This window comes from Schistocerca piceifrons, chromosome 1 (assembly GCF_021461385.2).
Source record: "Schistocerca piceifrons isolate TAMUIC-IGC-003096 chromosome 1, iqSchPice1.1, whole genome shotgun sequence".
NCBI lineage: Eukaryota > Metazoa > Arthropoda > Insecta > Orthoptera > Acrididae > Schistocerca > Schistocerca piceifrons.
In genome coordinates this window covers 819,871,486-819,898,018 of record NC_060138.1, presented here as the reverse complement: position 1 = coordinate 819,898,018, position 26,533 = coordinate 819,871,486, and the positions used below count along the sequence as shown (strand labels likewise).

The window sequence follows — 26,533 nt, the reverse complement described above, 5'->3', positions numbered from 1 at the left end:
AAGGAGTACAAGACTAATTTTGTACACACTTTTCTCTTTTTCAAAACATTCTGAGCAAATTAGAGATTTTACTCCATTGTGATGTGTTACACAACACAACTGACACAGTAGTATCACACGTCCTCTACTTAACGCTGCCTGCTCAGAACTGACTATCCAACTGCACATCTGTTAATAGTTGTTAGTTCAAATTACTACCATAGTTACTGCCTGACATCACTTACATGATAGGACAGTATACAGCTGTTCCTCTTTTTTCCAAATATGTCTTCAATCTTCTTATAGGCAGCACCTATCTTTCCACTGGTTATAAATGCTTCTACATCCTTGCATATCTCATATAGCCATTCCTTCTTTGCTATTTTGCATTTCCTGTCACTCTCATTTGTAGATATCCATATTCCATTTTGCCAGCCACATTTGTATGTTTTCTTCTTTCATCAAGTAGATTCAATATCTTATATTTTATCCAAAAGTTTCTGCTGGGCTTTTTCCTGTTTGATCCTCAATTTACCTCTCAAGGGTATGCATTCATCATCTGTTGTGTTCCTTACTCCAACTTATGGATAAAAGCTCTAAAATTTTAGCTACAGGTCGTGATGAACAACAAACAGAATCACTCGGAGTTTTTCAGTGTGTAAGTGCAGCCCTGACTTGGTTATGGATTTGCAGCTTATACGTTGGGTAGGTACCACATTTATCTGGTGCAGCACGGGTGAATTAGGCTGATAACAGATGCCTTTAAGATGAGTTCAATACCCATCCACTGTGCTTAATGCAGCAAGCCATCACCTGCTAGACTATGAAAGCTGCTCGTGATGCATTAGGCCACCCTACTGACATCCATCACATACCATTTTGCTTAAAATGGAGCACACTTCCACAAACTTACCATGAGCAATGAGGCCATCTGGAATTTGCAAAAAGCAGAGTGTAGTGACACCTGGTTCTTTTCAAATTGCAATTTTAAAAAGGTATATACAGTCACTAACCCAGTTATTAAAGAAGCCCAAACTAATTTTATAACTGTCGATATATGGAAAGAATGACAATGCAGGCTAAGTTTTCAGTCCATTATTTAGTAAAATATTAACTAGATTGTAGCATGTGCAAATGCTTTGTGGCATTCACAAAATCTGTTCTTGTGATTCACTTATTGAATGAATTCACAGTTCATTCAATACAGGAGATGAGATGAATTCAATCTATGAAATTCCTCGTGTTCTTTGACACTGCGAGTCACCTTCAATCTATTCAACACTTGAACTTTCCAGACAAGCAAGTAAAAACCATCTCCATACTCCCTTCTTTTCCTACCTGCAGGGGCTCAGCATTTAGTTGCTGGGTACGGGCTTGGCGACCCCAGGGTCCCTGAGCTGAGGACTGGGCACCAGTCCTCAATACCGTAAGCTCTGAGTGTGCTTCAACGACCACCGTAAGGCACGACAGTGGAACGTTGTACGGTACAGAGCCCAGGGATCTTGGCTTAACTGCCTGGGTCACGAGGATGGTATAACCCTCTGTAAAAAAAACCTCAATCTCGAGGTGTGCTGCGTGCCAAGGAGGCGCATGGCTGTTGAGGTAGAACAGTTGCTAGCGGTTGACCTCTGGGAACCTGCAGCTCCCCCGGTTGTATTAGGCTTACCCAGGCAAGCGGGGCTCTGTCTGGGTGGACATTCCCTTCCCTAGCTGCTCGTGGGACCACCATAAAAAGAAATACGAATAGTGAACAAGCACGAGTCTCTAAGAAAGGAAAGTTCAATGCTTTAATGTATGACCTCCAATCATTCCCTTCCCTGCCCACACCAGGGGAGGAACGGTGGTCTAAATTACCTGGTGAGATGTATTTTCCTCGATTTCTGGTTTGCAGCCAAACAGATGGGGACTCATTCCTGACCACAAAGCCTCAGTTTTTTGTGGAAAATTTAGAGGACAAGTTTGGAGAAGTTGATGGCATGTCTAAAATGAGGGCTGGAGCAGTCCTCATACAGACAGCATCCCCAACACAGTCACGGACATTGCTTGCTTGTGACAAGCTCGGTGATGTTGCAGTCTCCAATGCGCCTCATAAGAGCCTGAATATGGTTCAGGGACTTATTTTTCATTGTGGCCTGTTGTTGCAGTCTGACAACGAGCTTCATGCAAATCTGGAACGCCGCGGTATCCACTTTGTATGACGTGTCTTCAGGGGACCTAAAGATAGTAGGGTCGCCACCAGCACCTTCATCTTGGCTTTCGAGGGTGACACCCTGCCCGAGAAGGTCAAGGTGGTGATATATCGATGTAATGTTAAGCTTTACGTCCCTCCTCCCATGCGCTGCTTTAAGTGCTGGAGGTTTGGGCATATGTCATGGACATGTGACACCAACCCTACCTGTCGGGATTGTGGACGTGTCTCCCACCCCAACGTCCCATGTTCGTCGCCCCCTGTTTGTGTCAACTGCGGACAGAAACATTCACCTTGCTCGTCAGACTGCGCAGTTTATCAAAAAGAATGGAAGATTATGGAGCATAAGACCTTGGACAGGATCACTTACACAGAGGCTAAACGCAAGTACGATCATCTTCACCCTGTGCGCATTTCATCGCCGTATGCTGCAGCAGCTTCGATTTCACCATCCCAGGCGATGAGCCCCCAAGCTCAGCCGCTTTCTGTGGGCCCTCCAGCCCGGCCGTCTATTCCTATTGGGGGAACACCCTCTTCCGTTGCTCCCCTGTTTTCAACAACGGGAGTAACAACTCCTCCTCCTTTGGGGACTTCAGTCCCCACCTCTGCGCCGGAGAAGTGCCCGCTTCCTCCAGCTCCCCTCACGCGGAAGGGATCTTGGTGCCCTTCCTTCCATGGTTACTGCCCCTCCAGATGTCAGCCGATGGCTGAAAAAGCCACCACCTGAGGGCCGTAGGGCTTCCAGGTCTTCCTCGGTCCATGAGACTGTGTTGGAAAAGCCCACCCAGCCTGATAAACCGAAGGACAAACGGGACCCTACCAAAAAGAAGAAAAAGCAAAAGGATAAGGACATAGAGACAGAAAAGTTCACCACTGCACCTGCAGATGATGTGGAGCATCTAGCATCCACTCAGGAGCTAGATGTTGCTCAACCTGCAGCTCCCATCGAAGTTGATCAGGCTACTTCGCAATTGGTGGCGGCGAGCGCTTCTAAGGCATGACCTATCCCCCCCCAGGTTCTTTCATGTCTTCACAGTCGGATACCATTATCCTTCAATGGAACTGCCGTGGTTTTTTCCACCACCTTGCTGAGTTGAAACAGCTTCTGTGCCACTTCCCTGCCACTTGTCTGGCCTTACAGGAAACTTGGTTTCCTGTTCGGCGGACGCTCTCCCTCTGTGGCTACCGGGGTTACTATAAGAACCACTTAGAATACGGCAGGGTGTCTGGCGGTGTCTGTGTTTATGTTCTTGCCACTCATAGTGCCGCAGTGCCATTTCACACAGCTCTCGAGGCTGTTGCTGTTAGAATCTGGGCAGGAATGAAGCTTACCATCTGTTCCCTCTACCTTCCCCCCCAGATGAGGTTGTCCCTCTTGCTGACCTAGCTGCCTTGTTCGCCCAGCTCCCCCCACCATTCCTCCTTTTGGGGGACTTACCTCAGTTGGAGGGTCCATGACGACATCTGTGGTAGCGACCACTTTCCTATCTTGGTTTCTCTTCTTCAATCCCAACCCCCTGACCAGCTGCCACCATGGTCTCTTCGTGGAGCTGATTGGGCAGCCAGCCTACACCTCAGCTACTATGGCCTTGCTCTGCTTCCTGGTGACATTGCTTTGGCAGTGGACAAGGTCACTATGGCCATTGTTTCTGCTGCCAAGGGAACTGTCCTCTGTTCTTCAAGTATCCTAATGTGTAAATCAGTCCCTTGGTGGACACCAGAGATTGCAGAAGCTATCCGGGACTGCCGGCGAGCCCTGCAACGACACCAGCGTAATCCTTCCCTAGAGAATCTGGTTGCCTTTAAACGGCTGCAGGCCCGGGCTCAGCAGTTAATTCAGCGGAGCAAACAGGCCTGTTGGGAACAACGTGTTGCCACCATAGGTTCTCGCACCTACCCGTCTCGGGTGTGGTCGCGGGTTCGGCGCATTTTCGGCTTTTGCCCTCATGCGTCTGTCCCTTGCCTTTCTCTTCGGGGTACACCTTGAACTGACCCAATCGCCATCGCCAAACATCTGGCAGAATATTTTGCTCATAGTTTTGTGACAGCAGTCTACAGCACAGAATTCCACGCCATTAAAGAGCAGGCTGAGCGTACGCAGTTGTCGTTTCGCATGCACCGTTGGGAATGATACAACGCCCCATTTAGTGAATGGGAGTTCCAAAGTGCCCTTACAGATTGCCCTTATACCTCTCCAGGTCCAGACCGAATTCGCAACCAGTTTCTTCGTCATCTCTCGGCGCATTGTCAGGATGAATTACTCGCCCTGTTTAACCGTGTCTGGACGGATGGCATTTTCCCAACTTGTTGGCAGGATATCGTTACCATCCTGGTGCTGAAACCTGGTGCGGATCCGCTGGTGGTTGATAGCTATCGCCCTATCAGCCTTACCAACGTTATGTGCAAACTCCTGGAACGGGTGGTGAGTCGGCGGCTCATGTGGATCCTCGAAGCTCGGGGCCTCCTGGCCCAGCAACAGGGGGGCTTCCATCAGGGCCGCTCAGCGATCAACAATTTAGTCTTGCTAGAGTCGGCTATTCGTACAGCTTTTACTCGGTGAGAACATCTAGTTGCTGTTTTCTTTGATCTTCGGAATACCACCTGGCGCCATCATAGCCTTGCTACACTGCACAAATGGCGCTTACGGGGCCCACTTCCGATTTTTCTACGGAATTTTCCCTCCAATCGCTCCTTTCGGGTTAAGAGTTGGCACTTATTTTAGCTCTGCTCATATTCAGGAGAACGGTGTCCTGCAGGGCTCGGTTCTCAGTGTTCCCCTGTTTTTGGTGGCGATTAATGGTCTCGCAGCTGCGGTGGGCTCATCGGTCTGTTCCTCTCTATATGCCGATGACTTTTATCTTTATTACAGTTCCCCAAGCATCAGTGTCACTGAACGGCAGCTGCAGGGAGCTATCCGTAAGGCACATTTTTGGGCATCCAACCATGGTTTTCAGTTCTCAGCCTTTAAGACCCGAGTGATGCATTTCTGTCGTCGTCGAACGGTCCACCTCCATCCAGAGCTCTACCTTGCCAATGAACTCCTTCATATTGAGGAGACGCATCGCTTTCTTGGCATGCTGTTTGATGCTCAGCTCACTTGGACACCTCATCTTCGCGAGCTTAAACAACAGTGCTGGCGGCACCTCAACATCCTTCGCTGCCTCAGCCACACCGTTTGGGGGGCTGCACAAACAACCCTCCTACAGCTCTATAAGGCCTTAGTCCAGCCCCGTCTCAACTACAGGAGCATGGTGTACGACTCAGCGGCACCTTCAATGTTTCAGATCCTCGACCCGATTCTCCATTGTGGCGTCAGACTGGTGACAGGTGCCCTCCACACTAGTCCGGTGACTAGCCTTCTTGTAGAAACTGGAATCCCTCCCCTACAATTCCACCGACAACAGTTGGTTGCGTCATACATCGCCCACGTCCATGCCTCGCCTGACCACTCAAACTGCAGGCTCCTTTTTCAATCTTCTGCACTCCCCTCCCCACAACGGTGGCCTAGGTCAGGTCTCCCGATCGCAGTCCGTGTTTGTTCCCTTCTCTCGTCACTCAAGTCCTTTCCCCTTCCTCCATCCTTCCGGCCCTCTTCTTCTACCCCTCCTTGGTTCCTCCCTCACTTGCGGCTTTGCTTGGACTTGTCCTGCGACTCCAAGTCCTCCGTTCCACCTGCCAGTCTTCATCAACAATTCCTGGCTCTTCTTGCCTCATTTCGTGATGCAGATGTAGTCTACACCGATGTTTCTGTGGTCAATGGATGCACTGGGTTTGCTTTCATCCACAGCAACTACGTTGAGCAGCATTCCCTGCCTTGTGGGAGCTGTGGTGAGCTGGTTGCTCTTTATCGTGCACTCGCTCACCTTTCCTCCTGCCCTGGGGAGTCATTTGTCAAATGCAGTGACTCCCTGAGTGGATTGAAAGCACTCGACCAGTGTTTTTCTCGGGACCCTTTGGTGCACGGTATTCAAGATGCTGTTTTTGCTCTCGCCAAGTGTGGTCGTTTAGTGATGTTTGTGTGGACCCCGGGCCACATCGGCATTCCAGGAAATGAATGTGTCGATCGGTTGGCCTAGCAGGCCACCACTTCGCCACCCCTGGAGCTTGGTCTCGTGGAAAGAGACCTCCGGTCCGCCCTACATCACAAGATCCATGATGTCTGGAGCTCTGAATGCTCTGTCTTGAACACGCCAAATAAGCTCCGCATGGTAAAGTCATCCACAGCCATATGGAACTCATCCTTGAGGAGCACGTGTAGGGACTCAGATGTTCTCTGCCGTCTCCGAATTCGACATATGTGGTTGACCCACAGCTATCTTCTTCACCGTGAGAACCCACCCAAGTGTCGCTGTGATGCAGGGCTGACAGTGGTCCATCTTCTGATGGACTGCCCCCTTGCGGTAGTCCTTTAATTTACCAGCTGCACTTCCTTTAATTCTAGATGACGATGCCTCTATAGCTGACTCAGTTTTGTGTTTTATCCGTGCAGCTGGGTTTTATCACTCACTTTAGTGTGGGCGCTCTCGCATGATTTCTCAGGCTACACCCACTCCAGTGACTTTTAATTGTGACGTGGATACCAAAACAGTGTCTTTTATGGTAACAAGTTGTGTTGATATCTCTATCAATGCTTTCCAGCTGGAGGTTCTTCGTTTGTAGTTGAGTGGTTGACCTTTTACCTGATCCATCAACCACTGTATTTGGTTTTACTCTAGTCACCTATTTGCTCTGCTCCTTTTAAGTGTCCTCTATTTTGTGTTATTGCGGTGTTCATTTTAGCTCTATACCACTTGGTGTTCCCTCCTTCTGGGTGCAGAGGTTACGCTTTTACTGTACAGGCCTTTTACAAGTATGTCTGTTTGGAACAGGGGACTGATGACCTCGATGTTTAGCCCCCATCAAACCCCAAAACCAACCAACCAACCTTCTTTTCCGACAGAGACAGAGGGAGTGGTATTATTTTGCTGGGCAGCAGGATGTATAAAACTCTGGAGAAAAAAGTCTGCATACAAAGCAGCTAAGGATGTATACATGAGAGAGACTACTGAGGCACAAGATCATGTGTCAATAGGGGGGAAGAGTTGCTGGCAGTGAGGAACAAGCAGCTGAGGCAGCCTTCCACATGGATCCACCTGTATGTAATGCTTGTGACTTACAAATCTCTGGAAGTCACATTTTAAATGAATGCTTTTTCTATCATGGCAAGTGAGTAGAAACTGGTTTACAACATGATCTGAATATCTCGACTAACTGTTTTAGTTCTTTCTGTTGCCCAATTTGTATTTTAAAAATATATTTAAGAAAAGGACACGTCAGCAGATTTTGATTGTGTGTGTGCCAGAGTGCCAATGTATAACAGTTACCTTTTATGTTTTTGCAGTTGACCACTAGATGGCACTATTGAGTTGTGACATTAGTGTTGTATTAAGTTTTGTCACCATTTTTAGAAAAAGCAATGGCAGCTCAAAAATTAGCAGAATAATTTGTTTACAATAAATGTTTAAAGAAATAATGTGACATCAGCATGTGAGTTACTGTCAGACAGAGGCATCTTTAGGCCCATCAAAGACTTGCAGTACATTTGATATAGCATTAACACTTAGTTGTGAAACAAGATGTTGTTGATAATATGGCGAAGGCCATTTAATTTTTAGTTTTGGACCTCCATTTCTGTATGGTGTCTTTTTTTAGTCCTTTTTCCACATGCCTGTTTTTAGCTGTCTTCTGTTAATTCGGACTGATGTTTAACCGTTTTTTAACTCCTTTCTGTCTTCGTGTTCCATAGTTTTGACTTGGGCGCATTTGACCCCAGTTGTTTTTTGCACCCTAAAGCAAAACAAAACTAAACCAAGACGTTGCTGATAGGTTCTGCATGATTTGACAGAAGCACAAAAACAGGCATGTGTCAATTTGTGAAAAGACATAATCAAAATGTTTGACTGAGGAAATGAAAAATGCATATACAACTTTGTAACATGAATAAAAACTGCATGAGCTAGAATTTAAGCAGAATCAACCACTTGTTTAAAGATTAGGGAGCAGAAAGTGTAATCATGTTCCCATAGCACTTTGAATCTTGTTTTCCCATAAAACAAAAGGGAAATCATGGGATGAGTAACTCTTGGGGTTAAAGTATCTTGTTCAGGAAGAGAAAGTTTAACGTAATTCAGTGGCTGAGCTGTAGTGAAGAGTCTAAATTATATTATCACCAATTTGTACAATCCTTCAGTCATGTTATAAAATACATGAAACTCATACACTCTGGTCAAAAAGTAAAACACTAGATGGAAATGCAAGAAAGAAAAAAATGAAAATTATTGAACAAGAAAGAAATGAGAAAAAAAAAATCTAAATGAAATTGAGCCCCAAAAAATATCTCTGGCAGGAATGGTGACACTTGAAAATCAATGACTACAAAATTCAGTGATTACTACTTCACAGTGGTACAGAATATTGAACTCACTAATAAACAACAAAATACAGGTTCATTACATTTACTTGTGCAGACACTGCAAGCATGCAAAAAGTTTAAAAAATACAATCCCTAAAGATATTACAAAATTCATCAGGTCACTGGAAATTCATAACCCTTCTGGCAACGATGATACTTCTAAGAGAAGATTAAAATCTAGTACTGACTTGATAGCATTACCATCTTGGTAATCAATCAATGAACTGAGGGAATATTTCTTGATGGACTTGTAATTACAGACCTATTTCACTCCTTCCAGTTGTTTCAAAAGTGTTTGAGGAAGTGGTCTATGGCAGAATAGTGTTTCATTTAACTGAGCAGAACTTCTTAACTGCCTCTCACTTTGGCTTTCACAAGGGTTCATCACAGAAATACGATACCTCAGAAAACAAATCATAGTAGAAGTAAACAAGAAAAATTATCTTGCTGCTGTGTTTTGTGACCGTGCCAAAGCCTTGAGTGAGTGTGTGGATTGGAAAAGTCTACACAGCACACTAAAATGGGTTGGAAAAGTCTACACAGCACACTAAAGTTTTATAACATTAATGGCATCCCTGTTGCCTGGGTGGAATCTTACCTTCATAACAGAAAGCAGTGTGATGTCCCCACAAGGACTACCAGTTGGCACACTCTTGTTCTCAACATATGTAAATAAACTTCTCATGACTTTATCCTATTAACACTGGCACTAGGTGCAATGTTTGGGCACATGTGACATGAAATAGTCTGCGCGAATGAGCTGGATAACTAGCTTACTTTTCAGAGTGGATATGCTGTAACATGTACTCACCTTTGTTATTAAATAAATTACATATTTTCCTTCCTTTTGAATGCAGACTTTTGACCAATACTGACTAGTCAAAAATACTTATTTCTATTGATTGGTATGTTTCCACTTGTAAATTATTACACATTCTAACTTTTCATATGAAGTACAAGATTCATTTTATATAACAATGGCAAGTGCACGTTACTGCAGTTCCATTCTGAAAAGGAATGTACAGCTGTGCTCAGTAACAAAATAAAATAAAAATAAAAAATTTCTGTATTACATGATGGATGGTTGAGTCACTGTTTTTTTTTCTGTGTTCTTACTGATATTCAGTTTTATTGATCAACAGTTTAGAATTGGACAACGGATTAGCAAAAGTATGACTGAAATTGACCATTTCAATAAAGGTGTGTGTGTATGTTATTTCACTCAAAACACATTGACAGAAAAAGAAGGAAATTAAAAAAAAAATAAGTAACTGAAACTTCGATAAGCTGGCTTACATTTCATAACTCTGCATTGACAATATTGAATAGCTTGTTTTTTCAGGAAGGGCATTCTTCCATTAGTCTGTCATCAGACCGATCTCGTACTAAGGGCACACTTTCCTTTGTCCATTATGTGACAGATGTCATAGTTAACAAGCTGATTACCATAAGGCCGATTGCAGACCTAGCTAAGATTCACACCTGGTGCCATTTGTCCACCAGCAGCCACAAGCTTTGGATGATGTTTAACGTTGCAAAAAAAAAAAGTGAACAAAATAGTGTACCCAGATTCCTGTACACGAGCATCAACTCAATTGAGAAATACAAATTAATGCCCAATACTGCATTATATACTGGACTAAACATATGAAACTTGTGGCCACCAGCGAGCACATGGTGGCAGGTATGAACCTCTGCTGCGTCCACCAGTGGCCTTGAAGCAGTCAGTGTGTTAAAGAATGGTTCAAAAACCGTAACATTCGGTGATGATACATCAATACTAGCGAAGGGTCCAAAGGCAGCCTTTGCAGTCATGGCTCACAGTTTGTCTTAATCTCCCAAAGACATGCATTATCCAGTTTCAAAGAACCAGTAATAACCAGTTAACACCAGAAATAGACCTTAATTGTCATACAATGAATGAAGCACACCCTGTGAAAAAATTCATTGGCTCACAGATGCATAAAAAGATAAAATGTTGCCAACACATAAACACACTAATCAAGAAGCTAATTTCCAATTGTTTTGCCCAGAGAAGAAATAATAAAACTATTTTTGTCAACATTTCAGTGCCTATTATGGAAACTGGAAAAAGAAACCAAGAAAAGAATCATAATAGCTACTGGTTTTAACACCTCGACGAAATTCATTGACATGATTTAAAAAAATTGGGATTAATAACACTACTTCTGATATTAGTCAAGTAAATGGATGGTCAGCAAAGTGGTTAGGCAATGGTTTAACCAGTTATATTTGTAGTGAGGCCAGTAAGTTTTGTTCATATTTGGGACTTGCTGGCTATTGTGCTCCATTTAAGGAGTTACCAGAACATTAGAACCTGGCTCCAAAATTATTTATACCAAATGACAGTTCAACACAGAAAATATGAACTTATTCCAGCATACATTAAATTAAATGAGGTGGAGTAGATTAAAGATTCAAGTAGAGTGTTTCAAGTTCTGAAAATCTGTCTAAATTTTTGAAAATATTCCTGCATGTTTCTAATGAAACTTTTCCTCCTTTTACTGTGCACCACAAAGTAGGAATAAAAATCATCTAGTGCTTCATAAAGGACAGCTACATTGAGAACTAAAACACAACAAAATCCTGACTTAGTTATCTATGTTTATTGATTCCATTATAAATGTGAATAGATGAAATGTTGAGGTAGAAAATTACAGAGCTAAAGTAAATTTGTTTGGCAAAGAGTAACATGACAGTGAACCTTTCTGTAAATTCAGGAAAATTAACACAAAAGAAAGTCCAATACTATCACTCAAAAGTAAAAAATCAGGAGGGTGGGCTGGGATATCAATGAAAATGTAAAAAGCAGTTTCTAAATTAAATGCACAACCACAGTCCACAATAGTTAATCAACCCTTTGGAAAAGGCTGTTCTCCATACACTCTGACATATTCAGTAATTAAACCGTAATTTAAAAAGTCACAAAAGTAAATACAGGAAAACTATCACCTAATATCTCCCCTTCCATCTCACTCAAAAATATTTGGAAGGTTGTCACAATACAGATTCCAAATTTCAAAAAAAATTTAATATAATTTCAAAAAATAAGTTTCAAAAATGCAAAAGCACCATGCCTGTTATCGATAAATTTGCAGACAAAATTAGCTCCTCTCTAGACAACTCCCTGCATGCCACAGGAGTTTTTTGTGACCTATCAGTGGCCTTTGATAGTGTAAAGCACTGCTTGCTTCTCTACAGACTGAAACAACATGGAATTAGGGCACTGTGTTAGAATGTTTTACATCCTGTCTAACCAACAGCAGATGAAGAGTGATTAGAGTTTCAGACACAGGTAACTATGCTTCAGACTGCAAAATTATTACACAAGGAATACACTAGGGTTCAGTCTTAGGACCCACTGTTCCTTTGTTTACATAAGTGATCTACAACTTAATATTGACTGACACTCAGCTTTATTGGCACATCTGTAATTATTGAAATTAACAGTGCAGACCAAATTCATCAAACTGTAGTAAATACCTTAGAAAAACTAGATAAGAATTTAGATTAAAACAGGTTAGAATTGAATATGGAAAAACATTGTGACTGATGCAAGCATGGTGATGGATGTTTCACCGCCAGGTCAGGTCACAGTGTCAGGCATGAGGCTCTGCTGTGGTCACCAGCAACCTCGTCGCAGTTAGCTTGTTAATGCAGCTTAAAACAAACCAAGCAAGTTAAATTATGTTCAATTCCACCACGAAGACCAAGGTTGACTGCATGAAGTTTCTAGGAATTCAATTGCATAAAATTTTATTATGGGCCACACACATACAGAATCTTGCAAATAAATTACATAGCTTGACATTCACAGTGATAGTATTACACAATTCTGCCAGTGTGAACATAAGTAACATCACAGCTACTCAAATCGGTGATAAAATCACGGCATGACAAAACATGTGAAGCACTAAGATGACATGGATAGATGTCCATGTAACTTCAAACAAGTACACAGCACTAGTGGGTATGTAAATGATTAGAGTTGCACTTCTCTGTGACAAACTGCCACCAGAGTGGACTAGTATTGTTACCAGGCCTGGTACGGTATATGAGGAACATGAACAGCATCCGAGGTTGAGGGATGAGTGTGAGATGCTGTGTACTTGTGTAATACAGTGTTATCAGCACCTGACAGTTTTAACAGGGCTTAATTGTTTATTGTGGGTCTCCGTTTGAACAGGCGGTTGAATTCTGTAATACCCAGATTTGTGGGACGTTGGACTGCAGCTGATACATTGCCCAAGTGGGCGGAATAGGCAGCAGCCATTGTGTTGGAGCAAAGTGCGTTGGCACTGTACAGAGAGCAAGTCCACTGGCAATGCACTGTTGTGAAGCTGGGAGCAGTAGTATAAGAAAAGCCGGAAAGCTTTGTCCCATGTGTGGTGGGTGCGTAGTTTATCCATCTGCTGCTTTAAAGTGCGAATAGAGCATTCTATTTCTCTGTTGGACTGTGCATGAATAGGTATGCTGGTGATGTGACAAATCCCGTTGGCTGCATAGAAGTCCTCAAATTCTGCAGACACAAATTGAGGGCCATTGTCAGTCACAAGCAACTCGGGTAAACCCTCAATGCAAAATATGAACTGTAAGGTGTGAAGGGTGCAATGTGTCATCATAGAGTTCATGGGAAACACAAAAGGAATCTCGCAATATATGCCGACGACAGTCAAAGAACGAGTCCTGCAAAATCCAAATGGAAGCTCTGTTGAGGTGCTCCAGGCTTTGGCCGATCAAAAAACCATTGAAGGGGGGGGGGGGGGGGGCTGCCTGGTGTTCCGCACAAGTGTGACCACTGAGCTGTCATCTGTTCTATTTGTGAGACCGTATCAAACCACGTACAATGTAAGTGAGCTAATTGTTTGGTATGGACCACACCCCAGTGTCCCTGATGAAGCAAACTAAGAACATGTCTCCAACCTTCAGAATCACCACATGTGATTGTTTAGATTCAGTACATAGCAATAGGACACCTTGTAACACAGACAATTCATGCCAATGTGCAAAGTGTCAGTGAACCACAGGGCTAACAATTTGTCTCTCAGTGTGAGGCCAACCAATGCGGACATAGCGCAACAGAATCTGCAGTCAGGTTCTGCTGATGTGACCTGGGTGATCTTCCAGTGATCTAATGAAAAATGGTCCAGCATGTCTGAGTCCAGGCAATGGTGTGGCAACAAGATGCTTCTGAAGCATCAAGAGTCTGCATCCAGTCCCAAGAGAAGATGCAAAAGCATGTCTGCATTGGCATGCTTGGATGTGGGCCTATACATTATTTTGTAATGGTAGTGCAATAAGATAGAGCCCAGCATTGAAATTTCTGCGCAGTGCAATTTGGACTGGGTTGGCTGAGTTGAGAAGTGACTTTACAGGCTTGTTGTCAGTCACCAAGTAGAGCTTTCTTATGTACAAACACTGATGAAATTTAGTCACTCTAAGATGATGGCAAGAACCTCTTCCTCTATTTTAGAATAACTACTCTGAGCTTCGTTAAGCAATTTGGAGGCAGAGGCTATTGCTCTGTCAGCAGAATCAATCCTGTGTGAGAGACTACAATATCAAAAAACAAAGATTCTGTAACTTACCAAACGAAAGTGTTGGTACATACACACACACACACACACACACACACACACACACACACACACACACACACACACACAAGCAGACATATCAGTGTCGTATGAACAGGCATCCACGGTCAAGATTACAGGTTTGGGAGATTCAAAATAAACTAGGCAAGTGTCGAAATGTGGGATCACATGAAAGGTACATTCTTGGAGTGAAAGCAGTACAATGGTGCTGCAAAATCTGCTCCATTTTTAACAAAAAAGATGTAGTCAAGTTCCCTAGTACTGACTGTATGTAATTCAGTAACATTCCTTGGAGGTCTGAGGTCACGAATGGTCTGAAAGTGCGACTCGTGCCAAATGAACACCCTCGGAAATAATTACACGCCAAGTACTCGGTCTCAGTGTGAAAGAGCATGCATTTGTCTGTGTAGCATTTAAGACTTGCCTCTGCTAACAATTGCAACAAGGTGCCCAAATTACCAAGGTGCCTGTATGCGGTGTGACCTGATCTACAATATCATCTACATAATTTGTACACAAAGGCACAGATGCAGTTAATTGTTCCAAATAGCACTGGAAAATTCCTGGTGTGTATGCAGTACCAAAAAGAAAACAAAGAAATTTGAATAGTCTCCTCTGTGTGTTAATTACAGATGCTTGCTGTGGCTGTTCATCTAAAGGGATATGGAGGTAGGCATCATATAAATTAATCTTAGAGAAATAACAACCAGCTCCCAAATGGTCCATAAGTTCATCAGGTCGAGGCAAAGGAAATGAATCAATCACTGTTTGGTGGTTCACTGTTGCCTTAAAGTCTGTAAAATATGCAATTTGCCTAAAGGCTTCATGATAAGTGCTAAGGGAGATGCCCACTGGCTGGTCATGGTGGGAGCAATAATGCCACTGTCCTGCCTCCGAAAGTTCCTGAACTACCTGTTCACAGAATGTGTGTGGTACAGTGTGAGCCCTGAAGAAGTGAAGCTATGCATTGTCTTTCATGGTCACAAGTGCAACAAAATTAGAAGCTTTGCCTAAGCCATCAGCTTACAAGTCTTTGAATTCAGCACACAACTGAGCAACACTGCCCTTTGAATCAAAAGGGCTAACTGACAACTCATTGTCTACCATACATAACCCAAATATATTTTCATTGTTACATGAACACAAACCTGAAATGTCACAGTTTTCCACAAATTCTGATATATTGCAGAAAGGAACAAATACTGAGTACTGGAGTGTCTGGTCCATTGTATGTTGTAAGCTTAGTGTGTGATTTTGGCAGCTTGGGCTTGCCAAGAAGATCATAAGCACTGGAATTTAGCAAAGATACTGTGGCACCCATAGCTAATTGAAGCTAATTAGTTTGGCCCACTGTCACAAGGTCCACAAAAGTTTTAGAGTAGTGTTGCACTGAAGAACAGGCTATTGATTTCTTGATCCGTTCCACAATAGAAGCTCTGTTTGGTTCAGAATACACAACATTTACAGCAAAGTTTCATTTCTATGGGCATGTATTAGGAGAGGGAACCTTTTTTTCTGTAAGCATACTGATTGAACATGTGTTTTGTGATGGCCATAAGTGACACTTATGTGCTTAAAAGCAGCACGGGCAAGACTTGACACTGGCACCTTGTTGGCCTGGCTGTTTACATGGCTGGCTGTGGTGAGCCTGAATGGGTCGCCGTGTGCTTGACTTGGAACCAGTCTGTTCACATGGCCATGCAATGCTATTGCTAGGTGCTACAGCAAAAATATTGACTGGCTGAAAACTGTCTATGGCACTGTCACAATAGTCTTGATAGTCAATACTTTTAAAACTGGGTAAAAGAAAGGGTCAGGATACTTGAGAATTTGTTTCCTTAGTCTATTATCAGCCACATTCTGAGTAATGGCATCATGTATCATGAATTCAATATAATACTTGCAACACTTAACATTTAAACTTACACTGCCAAATAAGTCCTTGTAAGTCTGTCACCGACTGCCTATAAGTTTGTCCTGATTGATTTAAAAATAATTTAAAACTGGCAGCTGCCACATTGACTTTCTCATCATAGTAGCTGTTCAAAGCATGGATTAATTCTTCATAGGTCACAAACTCTGGTGGCTAAGTGGGGAATAATTTGCAGCACACTCTATACATTGATACACCATGTGTTGATAAGGAAAAAGTACCTGGTACTTGGTGTGCAAATAGATGAGCTTCAAACTGAGCAAAGTATTCAACTTAGACTTCTCTATTCTCTTCAAATGGGTAAAACCAAGGCATTAATGATGGTTGTGTAAGTTGTGGCAGTGCTATAGCTGTTGTCATCTGATTATGATTCTCTTTGGCTGCCATCTGCATCTGAATGAAGCCCATCATCTCAGTAAGCTGCATCATTTGTTGCATCTCTAACTGAAGAAACTGCATTAGATCGAGAGTTGGTGCCAAAGGCACTTGTACTTGTGGTGCTGATAAGTGTGAAGCAGGCATGGGGCTTGGGGTGGTGGGGTAGCTACGACAAAGGAAAAAAATATTAAAATTAAATCAATATGTGGCAGCACAAGCAAATAAATTGAAAAAAATGGCAAGTATGGATCTGAAACAGAAATATCCTCTACCACAAATGGTAAAAGTGCAAACAAAAATGTCCAGAAAGTGGTAAAAAAAAATAGGCAACAAAGGAAGTCGATTCAACAAGGTTCGACACCTAATGTTGTGGTGCGAGTTAGCAGCTGCTATGTTCTGAGTGGCCAGATGATACATCCTCATTGGTTAGGAGTATGATTGATAGCAGTGTTCATTGCAAAGCTGCACGACAAGTAGTAATGTATCATAAATAGCGCTGAGTAGTTACTGATGTAGGTAACCATTTTCTTTGAAAAATACCATTATAATCAAGTAAATATTAAACTACCAGTAGGAAATAAACAGCAACCATTTAGATTTACTGAGCAAACAGTGGTGTTTTAAACAGTGCAGCTTCCTTTCTAATTTGCTTCTTTAAGTTAGGGTGGCATAAGTATGAATAGCATTAGGCAGCAGAGTGATACTTTATTGTTAATACAGTTTAAGATTATATTTGTATGGCTTACTTTCATTTCTTAATCCATAAATTGCTTCATCTGTCATTTCTGAAGGTTCTCCCTGTTGTTGGGATCTATAAAACACAATGGATAAATGAAGGGGTCTTTCAGGGTGAAGTCAAGCCATCAAAAATGGTTCAGTCATGAAGCACTTCTGAAAAAATGATCACTTCTTTCTTTAGTTTCACTGTACGTGTATGACAACTGCTTTAGGGCAGGGCCTAACAACTTGCTGATTTTGAGGAACGTGTGTGTATTCAAACTCTTGTTCACAAGCAGCTCAGTGGTGGTGTGGTGGTGAGTGAAGCAAATCTGCATGTACCATGTGGTCATGACAATACGGGAGATGCACCAACTGTGAAATAGAGTTTTGACAGTGGTGCCATCTGATAGCGGCAATGGCGAGTTGACATTGTGTAACACTGACATTGTTTTCACACTCCAATCTCCAGTGCAAGGAATCTTATTTTACACAAAAATGTGGGCTACCAAAATGTTTAGTGCACCTCCAGGAAGTTCAGTTTACAAAGGCAGTACTTCTTGCTACAACAGAGAATACACGAATGGGAAATATGAGGGTTCATAGTGCATATGAGGTTTTACACTTAAAAGAAAGCTCTCTGAAGAGGAAGAAATGTTACACGAATTTTCTGTTCAGATGGCCTACAAAATTGTGGTGCTTTGATAAAAGTCCTTCCATGACTTAATAAAATAATACTCAGTAATGCAGCTGACTAATAATGTCAACAATTTCACTTGGCACCGTTATCAGAGATGACAACCAAGCCTCCCATCCAAGTTGCGGCAGACAACTTTCAGAGCCAGCTTGAAAAGTATTTGTAAAGAGGGTGTTGCATATTCTTTAGCACTCTACGAAAGTGTAGATATTGCAGGCACACAGCTGGATGTGAAATTCTAAGCAGTGTTGAAGAAAGCATAGAAAATACAGATGATTTGTCATGGAATTTATTGGCATGTGTCTACAGACAGAGTGCCAGTTATGTTGTCGGGGGAGGGACTTGAAGTAATTGATCCGTAAACCTGTAAACTGACAAAGAATATAAAGACAGTCTACTTTTCTCCAAGCATTTCCCTCAGCATAAATTTCCTTGTTTACACTAGTCTCCATATGTCTTCCCATCCTATACCCTGTGACAATGGAGGAAGTACAGTATTGGCTGCTCATAGGCCTCCACTCACTGTCTGGTCATGGAGCACATTTTCTGTGAAGCCCTGCTTTAGTATACCACTGAACAGTTAAAACTAAATGGTATACAACAGTATGTGTGCCCCGTGCCATCCATGAAATCGGGAAAAACAACCCATCTGTCAGTCATGCAACATTTCCATGAGAATGGTTGAGAGTGAGTGAGTGGGCTTTATAAAAGATTTTGTGGTATTAATCTAACAATTTCAAATGCTTGGTGAGAATCATCTTGGGTGACGCGTCCTGATGTGAGCAAACTCTTCATTACTAACATCAATGTCTTTTGTAATGAACCTGCTAAATGGTACATGTGTTTCATGAAGACCATTGATGTTATTTTATTGCAATCAAACGAAACCCATTTGGTGACAAAAATACGCATTTTCTTGGAGTCGCAAGACAGATTTAAAACACCTTCAGTGACTTAAGAAACAACCTCAGAAGAAAGTACGCCTCTTGAAAGAAATGTATAATGTGGGGAAGAATTGTGTAAACCAACACTGTAGGTGACCACCAATAAAAAGTTGGATCTACTATGTTTGTTGTTGTCAATTATTACCCACTGTTTTATATCCATTATTTTACAGGTGTTGTGTGATTTTTCTTTCAAGAAATATATGAGTATATAGTGTATAAACTGCCAGCAACTGACACAATTTTCTTCTTCTTCTTACCGTCCACACTTTCTAACATATAAACTTCTTTTGAAGTGCCAAAATGTACTGCAACAAATAAAGTGTCTGTAAAACACCACACTGCACAACATACTTGCAGTGAAACAGTCACAGTCCCTGTGGCCTGCTGAGGAGCACTACAGTCCTGCGTCCATGGATAAACCATGAAAATCTGCTGCATTACATCACACACAAACAGATCTGGCCTGCAGGTAGTTCAGTTAGACTAGATCCAAGAGACAGGGCCTGCATATTAGTGAGAACCAAATAGCTTCAGATTGGCAGGCCTGATCCATTAGATACCTGCAGAAACGGCCTGCGGTTTTGGCCCGTTGCAGAAATCCACTCATGTGGCCAGCTATTACTAGCTACAGACAGCATGTCGATGAAATGAGATTGCGATGATCAATCCATGCAATGGATAACTTGTTCAAATACTCTGAGAATCAATAATAATGAGGATAGATAGCAACTCACCATAAAGATGATTGCTGAGACACAGACAGGCACACAGAAAAGTCAATCATCCTCTCACAACTAAATTTTCAGCCATAGCTTCTGTCAGAAAATGAGAGCACACATACATATTCACACAATCGCTCAGACGTAACTCATGCACACATGACTACTGTCTAAGGCCGCTGTGTCTACAGTCTCTGAGAATCAGACCTAAACAAACCACTCCTCATGCCTCTCTTTGGCAGCTGCTAGGCTAATGACAAGAAGTGGTGGCAGCACTGACTGCAAGCTGATGAGAGTGGTAGGAAGGGGAGAAGCAGTAGGAATGAGGGAGTAGGGAAGCAGTGCACTTACTCAGCTGCACCCAACCAGCAACAGTGCATGACACCTCAGTAAACAAACCATTTCATCTACCAAGACAAAAACGAGATTTTTCCAGGGTTTTTTTTTTTTTTTTTTTTCAAATTTCCCTGATTTCTCTAATGTATTTGAAATTCCATGATTTCCAAAGCCTCTGATTACAGGTTCATTTTATTCTCCTTCAAACAGATTTGATAACATGACCTACATTGGAATACCAACTCATTTTTAGAATATAAGTTGCTAAATGTCTTTTACTTTGTCTTTCACAAAGAATCTACATTCACATAATTACTCTGGAGTTCACAATTAAATACTTGGTAGTGTGTTCATCAAAATTTTTTCAGACTATTTCTCTACCATTTTATTTTCAAACAGCATATGGGAAAAGCAAATACTTAAATCTTTCAGTGTAAGCTCCAGATTCTCTAATTTTATTATAATGATCATTTTTCCCTATGTAGGTGAGAATCAATGAAACATTTTCGGATTCTAAGGGGAAAGTTAGTGACTGAAATTTTGTGAAAATATTTCACCACACTGAATAATGCCTCTGTATTAATTATTGCTATGCCATCTCTCATCATGTCTGTGACATTCACTTGACCGTTTTTCGATAGCATAAAATGAGCTGCCCTTCTTTGAACTTCATCAGTGTTCTCCATCAATCCTGTCTAGTAAGGAACCCGTACTGTGCAGCAGTACTCCGGAAGAGGACAGACAAGTGTAATGTAGGCAGTCTCTTTGGTAGATTCTTGCATCTTGTAGGTGTTCTCACAATAAAACACAGTCTTCCATTCACCTTCTCCACAATATTTTCTGTCTGATGGATCCAGTTTAAGTTGTTTGTAATTGTAATCCCTAGGTATGTAGTTGAATCCGCAACCTTTAAATTTGTGTGATTTATTGTGTAACAGAAATTCAATGAATGCCATTTAGTACTCATGTAGGCGACATCACTCTTTTCATTGTTTACAGTCAACTGCCACTTTTGGCACCACATAGAAATCTTGGGTAAATCATTTAACAGTTGGTTTTGACCTTCTGATGACTTTATTAGATGGTAAATAACAGCATCATGTGCAAGCAGTCAAAGAGGGCTACTCAGATTGTCTCCTAAATCATTTATATAGATTAGGAACAGCAGAAGACCTGTAACACTTCCTTGGGTATACCATGTATCAATTCTGTTTCACTCAATGACTTTTTCGTCAATTCTGTACAACAAGGCCATAGGTATGTGACATCAAAATGGTACCAGTAGAGCTAAACATAAAAAATTATCCCATTGATGTAACCTGTGACACTGCCAAGGCCTTTGATTATTTGGACCATAAAGTTCCATTCAGCAACATAAAATATGGCACTAAAGGAATATATCTTGCATGGATGGAACCCTTTTCTTCAAATGGAAATTAGATTTTTCAGAAAGGTTAACTCTACCACAGAAATAAAAGACCTTTGTATTGAGGAAAATAACACCAAGCCCACATGATATGGTATGGGTCTAGTTGTTCCCTTAACATAAATAATGTGATGATCAGTTCAAAAACAAATTAAAACCTACTGTATGGAATTAATGGTCAGGAAATATAATTTTTTTCCTGAAATGAGATGTGACTGTCCAGAATTTAATAATTTGGTTCGATTGTTTGATTAAAAAAAATGTGTAGTTTTTGTGAAAATTTCTACTGTGTTAGTAAGAATTTTGTTATTTGTGTTCTGTGCATATTTAGTTTTTGAAAATTTCAGGGGAACATATGGCAGCTGTTTTTCAACCACACTGGGATCAGCTTTACATGAGCTTGGCCACACCTTTGACTTAGGTCACTCTTCTGATGGTATAATGGGAAGAGGATTTGATAACATTGATTTGGTTTTTACTGTGCCCAAAAATGATAATGAAAACAGGACTTCTAGCAAAACATGTGCACACATTGCGAAACCAGTTTTCAGGGAATTATCACAGAATTCTACTGTCTGTTTAACAAGATTGTTACAGGTTTCATATACAGTAACACCCCTAGAAGAGAAACTGAAGCAGAAACAGGAGAATATAAACAGGAGAGCAGATTTTAATAGCACAGAGAATGTACACAATGCTAAACTACATGGAACTGACAAGAAATTTGCCAGTCAGAGTGGCAATAATTTTGAGAAGACAAACAGCTTACAGAACAAGAAACCAAACTACACTACAGAGAAACTGATGGATATTTCTGATCATACATATTGGTCAAAAAGTTGTGCAGCTCTACTATCATACCATAGGTGAGCAACAAACACAAGAATTTCTTTTCAGTTTTTTTTTCTTTCCTAATGATTGTTATTAGATTCATACTTCAATTTTCAGGTGGTTCAATGACTATACGGATAAGTTTTCTGGAGAATTGGTACTGGATTCAGTTAGGCAAGTATACACACATTTAGAGATGTAGAATGTGTCATGCATGTACTGATTATAATTAAACGCTCCCTGCTTCATAATGACAAAAAACTGCTACTTCTGCATTATGATACTGAAGCTGAAAAGCTTTCTTTTGTCCGTGTTCAAAGCTACGGTGGTGGTGTGCAAAAAAACATGCACAGTCACAACCTGAATACACATACTATGGATGATGTGTGGCTCACAAGACCAGTGATGTGATCTACTACTCTCTGGGTTTAATCGGAAAAAGTGTTTGACAAGGAGATTAAATAAAGGTCACCTTTGTTGCTTTAGTCTGTGAGACAGGGTTAAATTTCACGATTCAAAAGTCATAATGAAAAGCCATACTGATATCTAATTATTTCAGCTAAGATTCTGATAATTACACTAACAACAAATAGGAACACAGCTTAAATTGAGACATCACTCTCAGATTTGTAAGGAAATTAGTAAAGCTTATTGGTATCAAACAACTCTAGCCAGGTTGATTACTTTTATCTAACCGCATCTCCAGCTAGCTAAAGGCTCCACGCTATGTTCTGGGGTCTCCCTCTGTACCTAAACTGTCCACTGTCACTGATCCACACATGCGAATGCAGTTTCAAATGCTCTGTGGGATTTCCATACCAGAAAAGTGATCTCATTGATCACAAGATCCAGTACTCTGAAATGATGATGATAAACATAAACTCTTCCCCAGTGGACACATGACTTGCCATGTCAACAGCATGATGGCTGACAAGCAACCAAATGATTTCATGAACTCCAAACTGCTCCACGAAATTACTTAACATATAGGCCTTCCCGCCAATCAGAATCAGAAGCAGAATGAAAGCCTTGTTGTTGGCTATTGTCTTCTCCTGCATACCTCCACACCAAGTGAGGTGATACAGTGGTTAGCACATTGGACTGACCATCCAGATTTTGGTTTTCCATTATTTCCCTAAGTCACTCCTGGCAAATGCTGGTATCGCCCCTTTGAAAGGGCACATCAGATTACCTTCCCCAGCCTTGAAATAATCCGAGTTTGTGCTCTGTCTCTAAGGACCTCATTGTCAGCAGGCTGTTAAAACACTGGTCTTCAATTATTACAAAGGCAAACAAGCTAGCACATGTGGCTGGACAGAAAATGATTTGTTACACAGCCCCAATATTTCGGCGACAGATAAAAATGATTCTCCAAGGATAATGAAAATCTTAAGAGCCAAGAAATATAAGTAACATATAGCAGCAATGGCTTATCAGTTGATGACCATCAGGGCCTACAATTTCAAATTTTTGTAAGATGAATTTTACCTCTTTATTTTCATGAAATAGCTCTTTTTAGGTCCAAGCAAACTGTTTTAACCTTTTTGGAATCTTTTAATGAAAGATATAATGAACACTAATATTAACATAGAAAATTTTACTATAATTTTGACACAGTTATTCTAATTCTTTGTGGAAAATGCACAATTAACTATCCCTTATACTGGCACTCAGAAAATGCATAAACAATTGAGATATTTACCCATGGTACAATTACTATCTCTTTTTATAATATTTTAATGAAAAATCTGTTACAGAAAAATTCTTTTCATGAGTCACTCACATAAAAAGACTCACTTGAAGTGTGTACCTATGTATTACCACAGTCCATTGTATGCTGCAACTAACAAGGAATTTTATATTGTATTTTGGTATTTCAGTACACAGTTAACCACATTCTTAAGGTTTGTAAACTGAAACTTTTCCTTTTGCTTGTCAGTAAATTTTTGTAGGCTGAGAAAAATCCCTCTGCGGCACAAGATGTCAATGGTGCATATTTCACCAATGCAGCCCATCTTTAAACTAAATGTTCTTTCTTCAAGGAGGAAATAGAAAATGAGTTTACTGTAATGTATACGAGGAAGACAAACATAGATGTAGAGATTTATTGGCCCTAAAGTGATTACACAAATGATTTCAATTATCTGCACAGCTAAACAAATAAATTATTGCCAAGGTGATCACAAGACAGCTTAAGTTATGACTCACAAGCAGGGACACATGAAAACTAAAGTAACCTTTTTGAAAACTTATTCTGAATATGTTACTTTCTCTCTATCATTATGTGATCTAACTAATGGTTAAATACTTTTCCATTTTTATTCCTAGATATTTATTAATTTTGTTTATTTGCTGTATTCATGTTCTGTCTAATTCATGAAAAGGATCAACCCACAATAATGATGGACATTTTCTTCATATCCAGGATTCCTGACAAGAATATTCCTTAATTTAGTGACATATGCTGTACCCAGTGAACTAGGTATTTCCTCCAGATACATTTGCATCTTGTAGATTACATCTACAGACACTTTCTGTGGTACAGATGCAGACCCTAAGTGTTGAGTCGCAAACAGGCAGATGTTAGAAATGAGTTTTTAAAAATGCCACAGATGCAACATTCTTTTTATTCTTAAGATGCATCTTGGCTTTTTAATAAAAGCTGATTTATTAGAATCAAGTGTGTTTAACCTCTCCAGCTTTTTGATAGTATGCCAAGAACCAGGTGGACCACCATGTACGTATGGGTTTGAGTGGGAGGGGAATGTTTGGAGCCATTTCCTTAAAGGACTGAATGTGGGAAAGAAATAGTTTCACAACAGAGGAGATGATACTGTTAACCCCAGGAAAATTATTACTTACTTCCTCTGCTAGATGGTGTAGGCCATGAGCAGGGCAAGTGTGATGGATCAAGCTCAGAAAGAATTCTTTCAGTGTTGCTCCCGCATTTAACATATGGGCAGCACAGTCTATCACCAACAGCAAAAATTCCTAATCCTTATCTTCCCCTGGCCTAGGAAGCATAGGGTGTCTCTGACAGTGGCAGCTACTGTACTGCGGTTTGTCTTCTCCAATTCTTTCCACAGGAGAAGGTGGGTTTTTCCTGGTACCATCAAATATAATTCCTTCACCATGACATTAGCTATAAATCTTCCACAACTCTCAGTGGTTTCACCAACTGAAACCAATCCAGTGGTCACCAATGTCTGTTTCAAGATCAGCGATATTCTTTACATGCACCTTTTTCAAATCATTTTTGCACAATGTCAACCCAACTGGTATACTGTGGCTGCCAATACTCTCCAGGACACCCTTAAAAATAGGGTTCTGTAGCACATCCTTTGCACTTTAGCCAACAGTAGATTCTCACTCAAGCCTAGATTAAAGCTGTCCAATGTGCTCCTTGTTGTAGAGGAAGTTAATGGTTGAATCTGTTATTTGATCTTCTTCCTGCTGATGCTAATGTGAGCTGCAGAACTTTGTGTGGAAGAAAATGTGACCTTTTTCTGAAACTAAGAAGATTACAGTGACTAAAAAGTAAGAACGTGATTATGTAAAATGTCAACTTCAATTGGCTCACATATCAATGTCAGTAAAGTAATTTTAAATTTTGACTTGAAAATCTGAGGGAAGAAGACTAGCAAGAAGACTGGTAGATAAAATGAATGATCAAAGTAACCTATGATTTCCTATTTATTTTTGAAGAACTTGGCAAAAAAAAAAAAAAAAAAAAAAAAAAAAAAAAAAAAAAAAAACACTTGGCTGTCAGTTATGAAACAGGACTATTCCCCAATCAACTGCCAAAAAAAAAGACCATTTTTTGTAGATTTCTGTTTAGGCATGACAAAATTACTCTTAAAGCACACTACTCAATGCAACTAAACACACCATGCAACTTTACTTTGTTACTACAATAATAAATAGATTTAAGTGTCATGATCCATTCCTTTAATATACCACTCTGTTGGTGGGCGTCTTTTAGTAGAGGGTGACTGAGTTTGTCCCTGTGCAGCAGCATGTGGACATATTCTCAAAACAATGATTTGTCATACATTGTGTTGTGATTTCAATATGGGCTATATTTCTTACATCTTCTGGACTACAAAAATAAGTAGATTTGAGTGATATTGATGTAGCAGCATGCTGACACACTATCACGAAATAAACACATTCTTGATTTCAGTACAGTGTGTAAATTTCTTTATTATATCATTTCTTAAAATGTGCCATTTCACATGAATAATCTTCCTTAGTATTAATTCAGAAAATCTGTTTAAATAATGTGTTTTCAGCAGAAGTTCTCTTTAGCTCTT

General features: G+C 40.8%; 1 protein-coding gene across 1 annotated transcript in view; it reads left to right on the top strand.

Moving 5' to 3' along the window:
- The window catches only part of LOC124714339 (putative zinc metalloproteinase C607.06c), a 72,312-nt gene that overhangs the window by 28,952 nt on the left and 16,827 nt on the right, over nt 1–26,533 (top strand). Inside the window, exons 2-3 of the mRNA XM_047243012.1 lie at nt 21,737–22,255; nt 22,338–22,394. Coding sequence (XP_047098968.1) covers nt 21,737–22,255; nt 22,338–22,394 — 576 coding nt within the window. The remainder of the gene's footprint in view (nt 1–21,736; nt 22,256–22,337; nt 22,395–26,533) is intronic.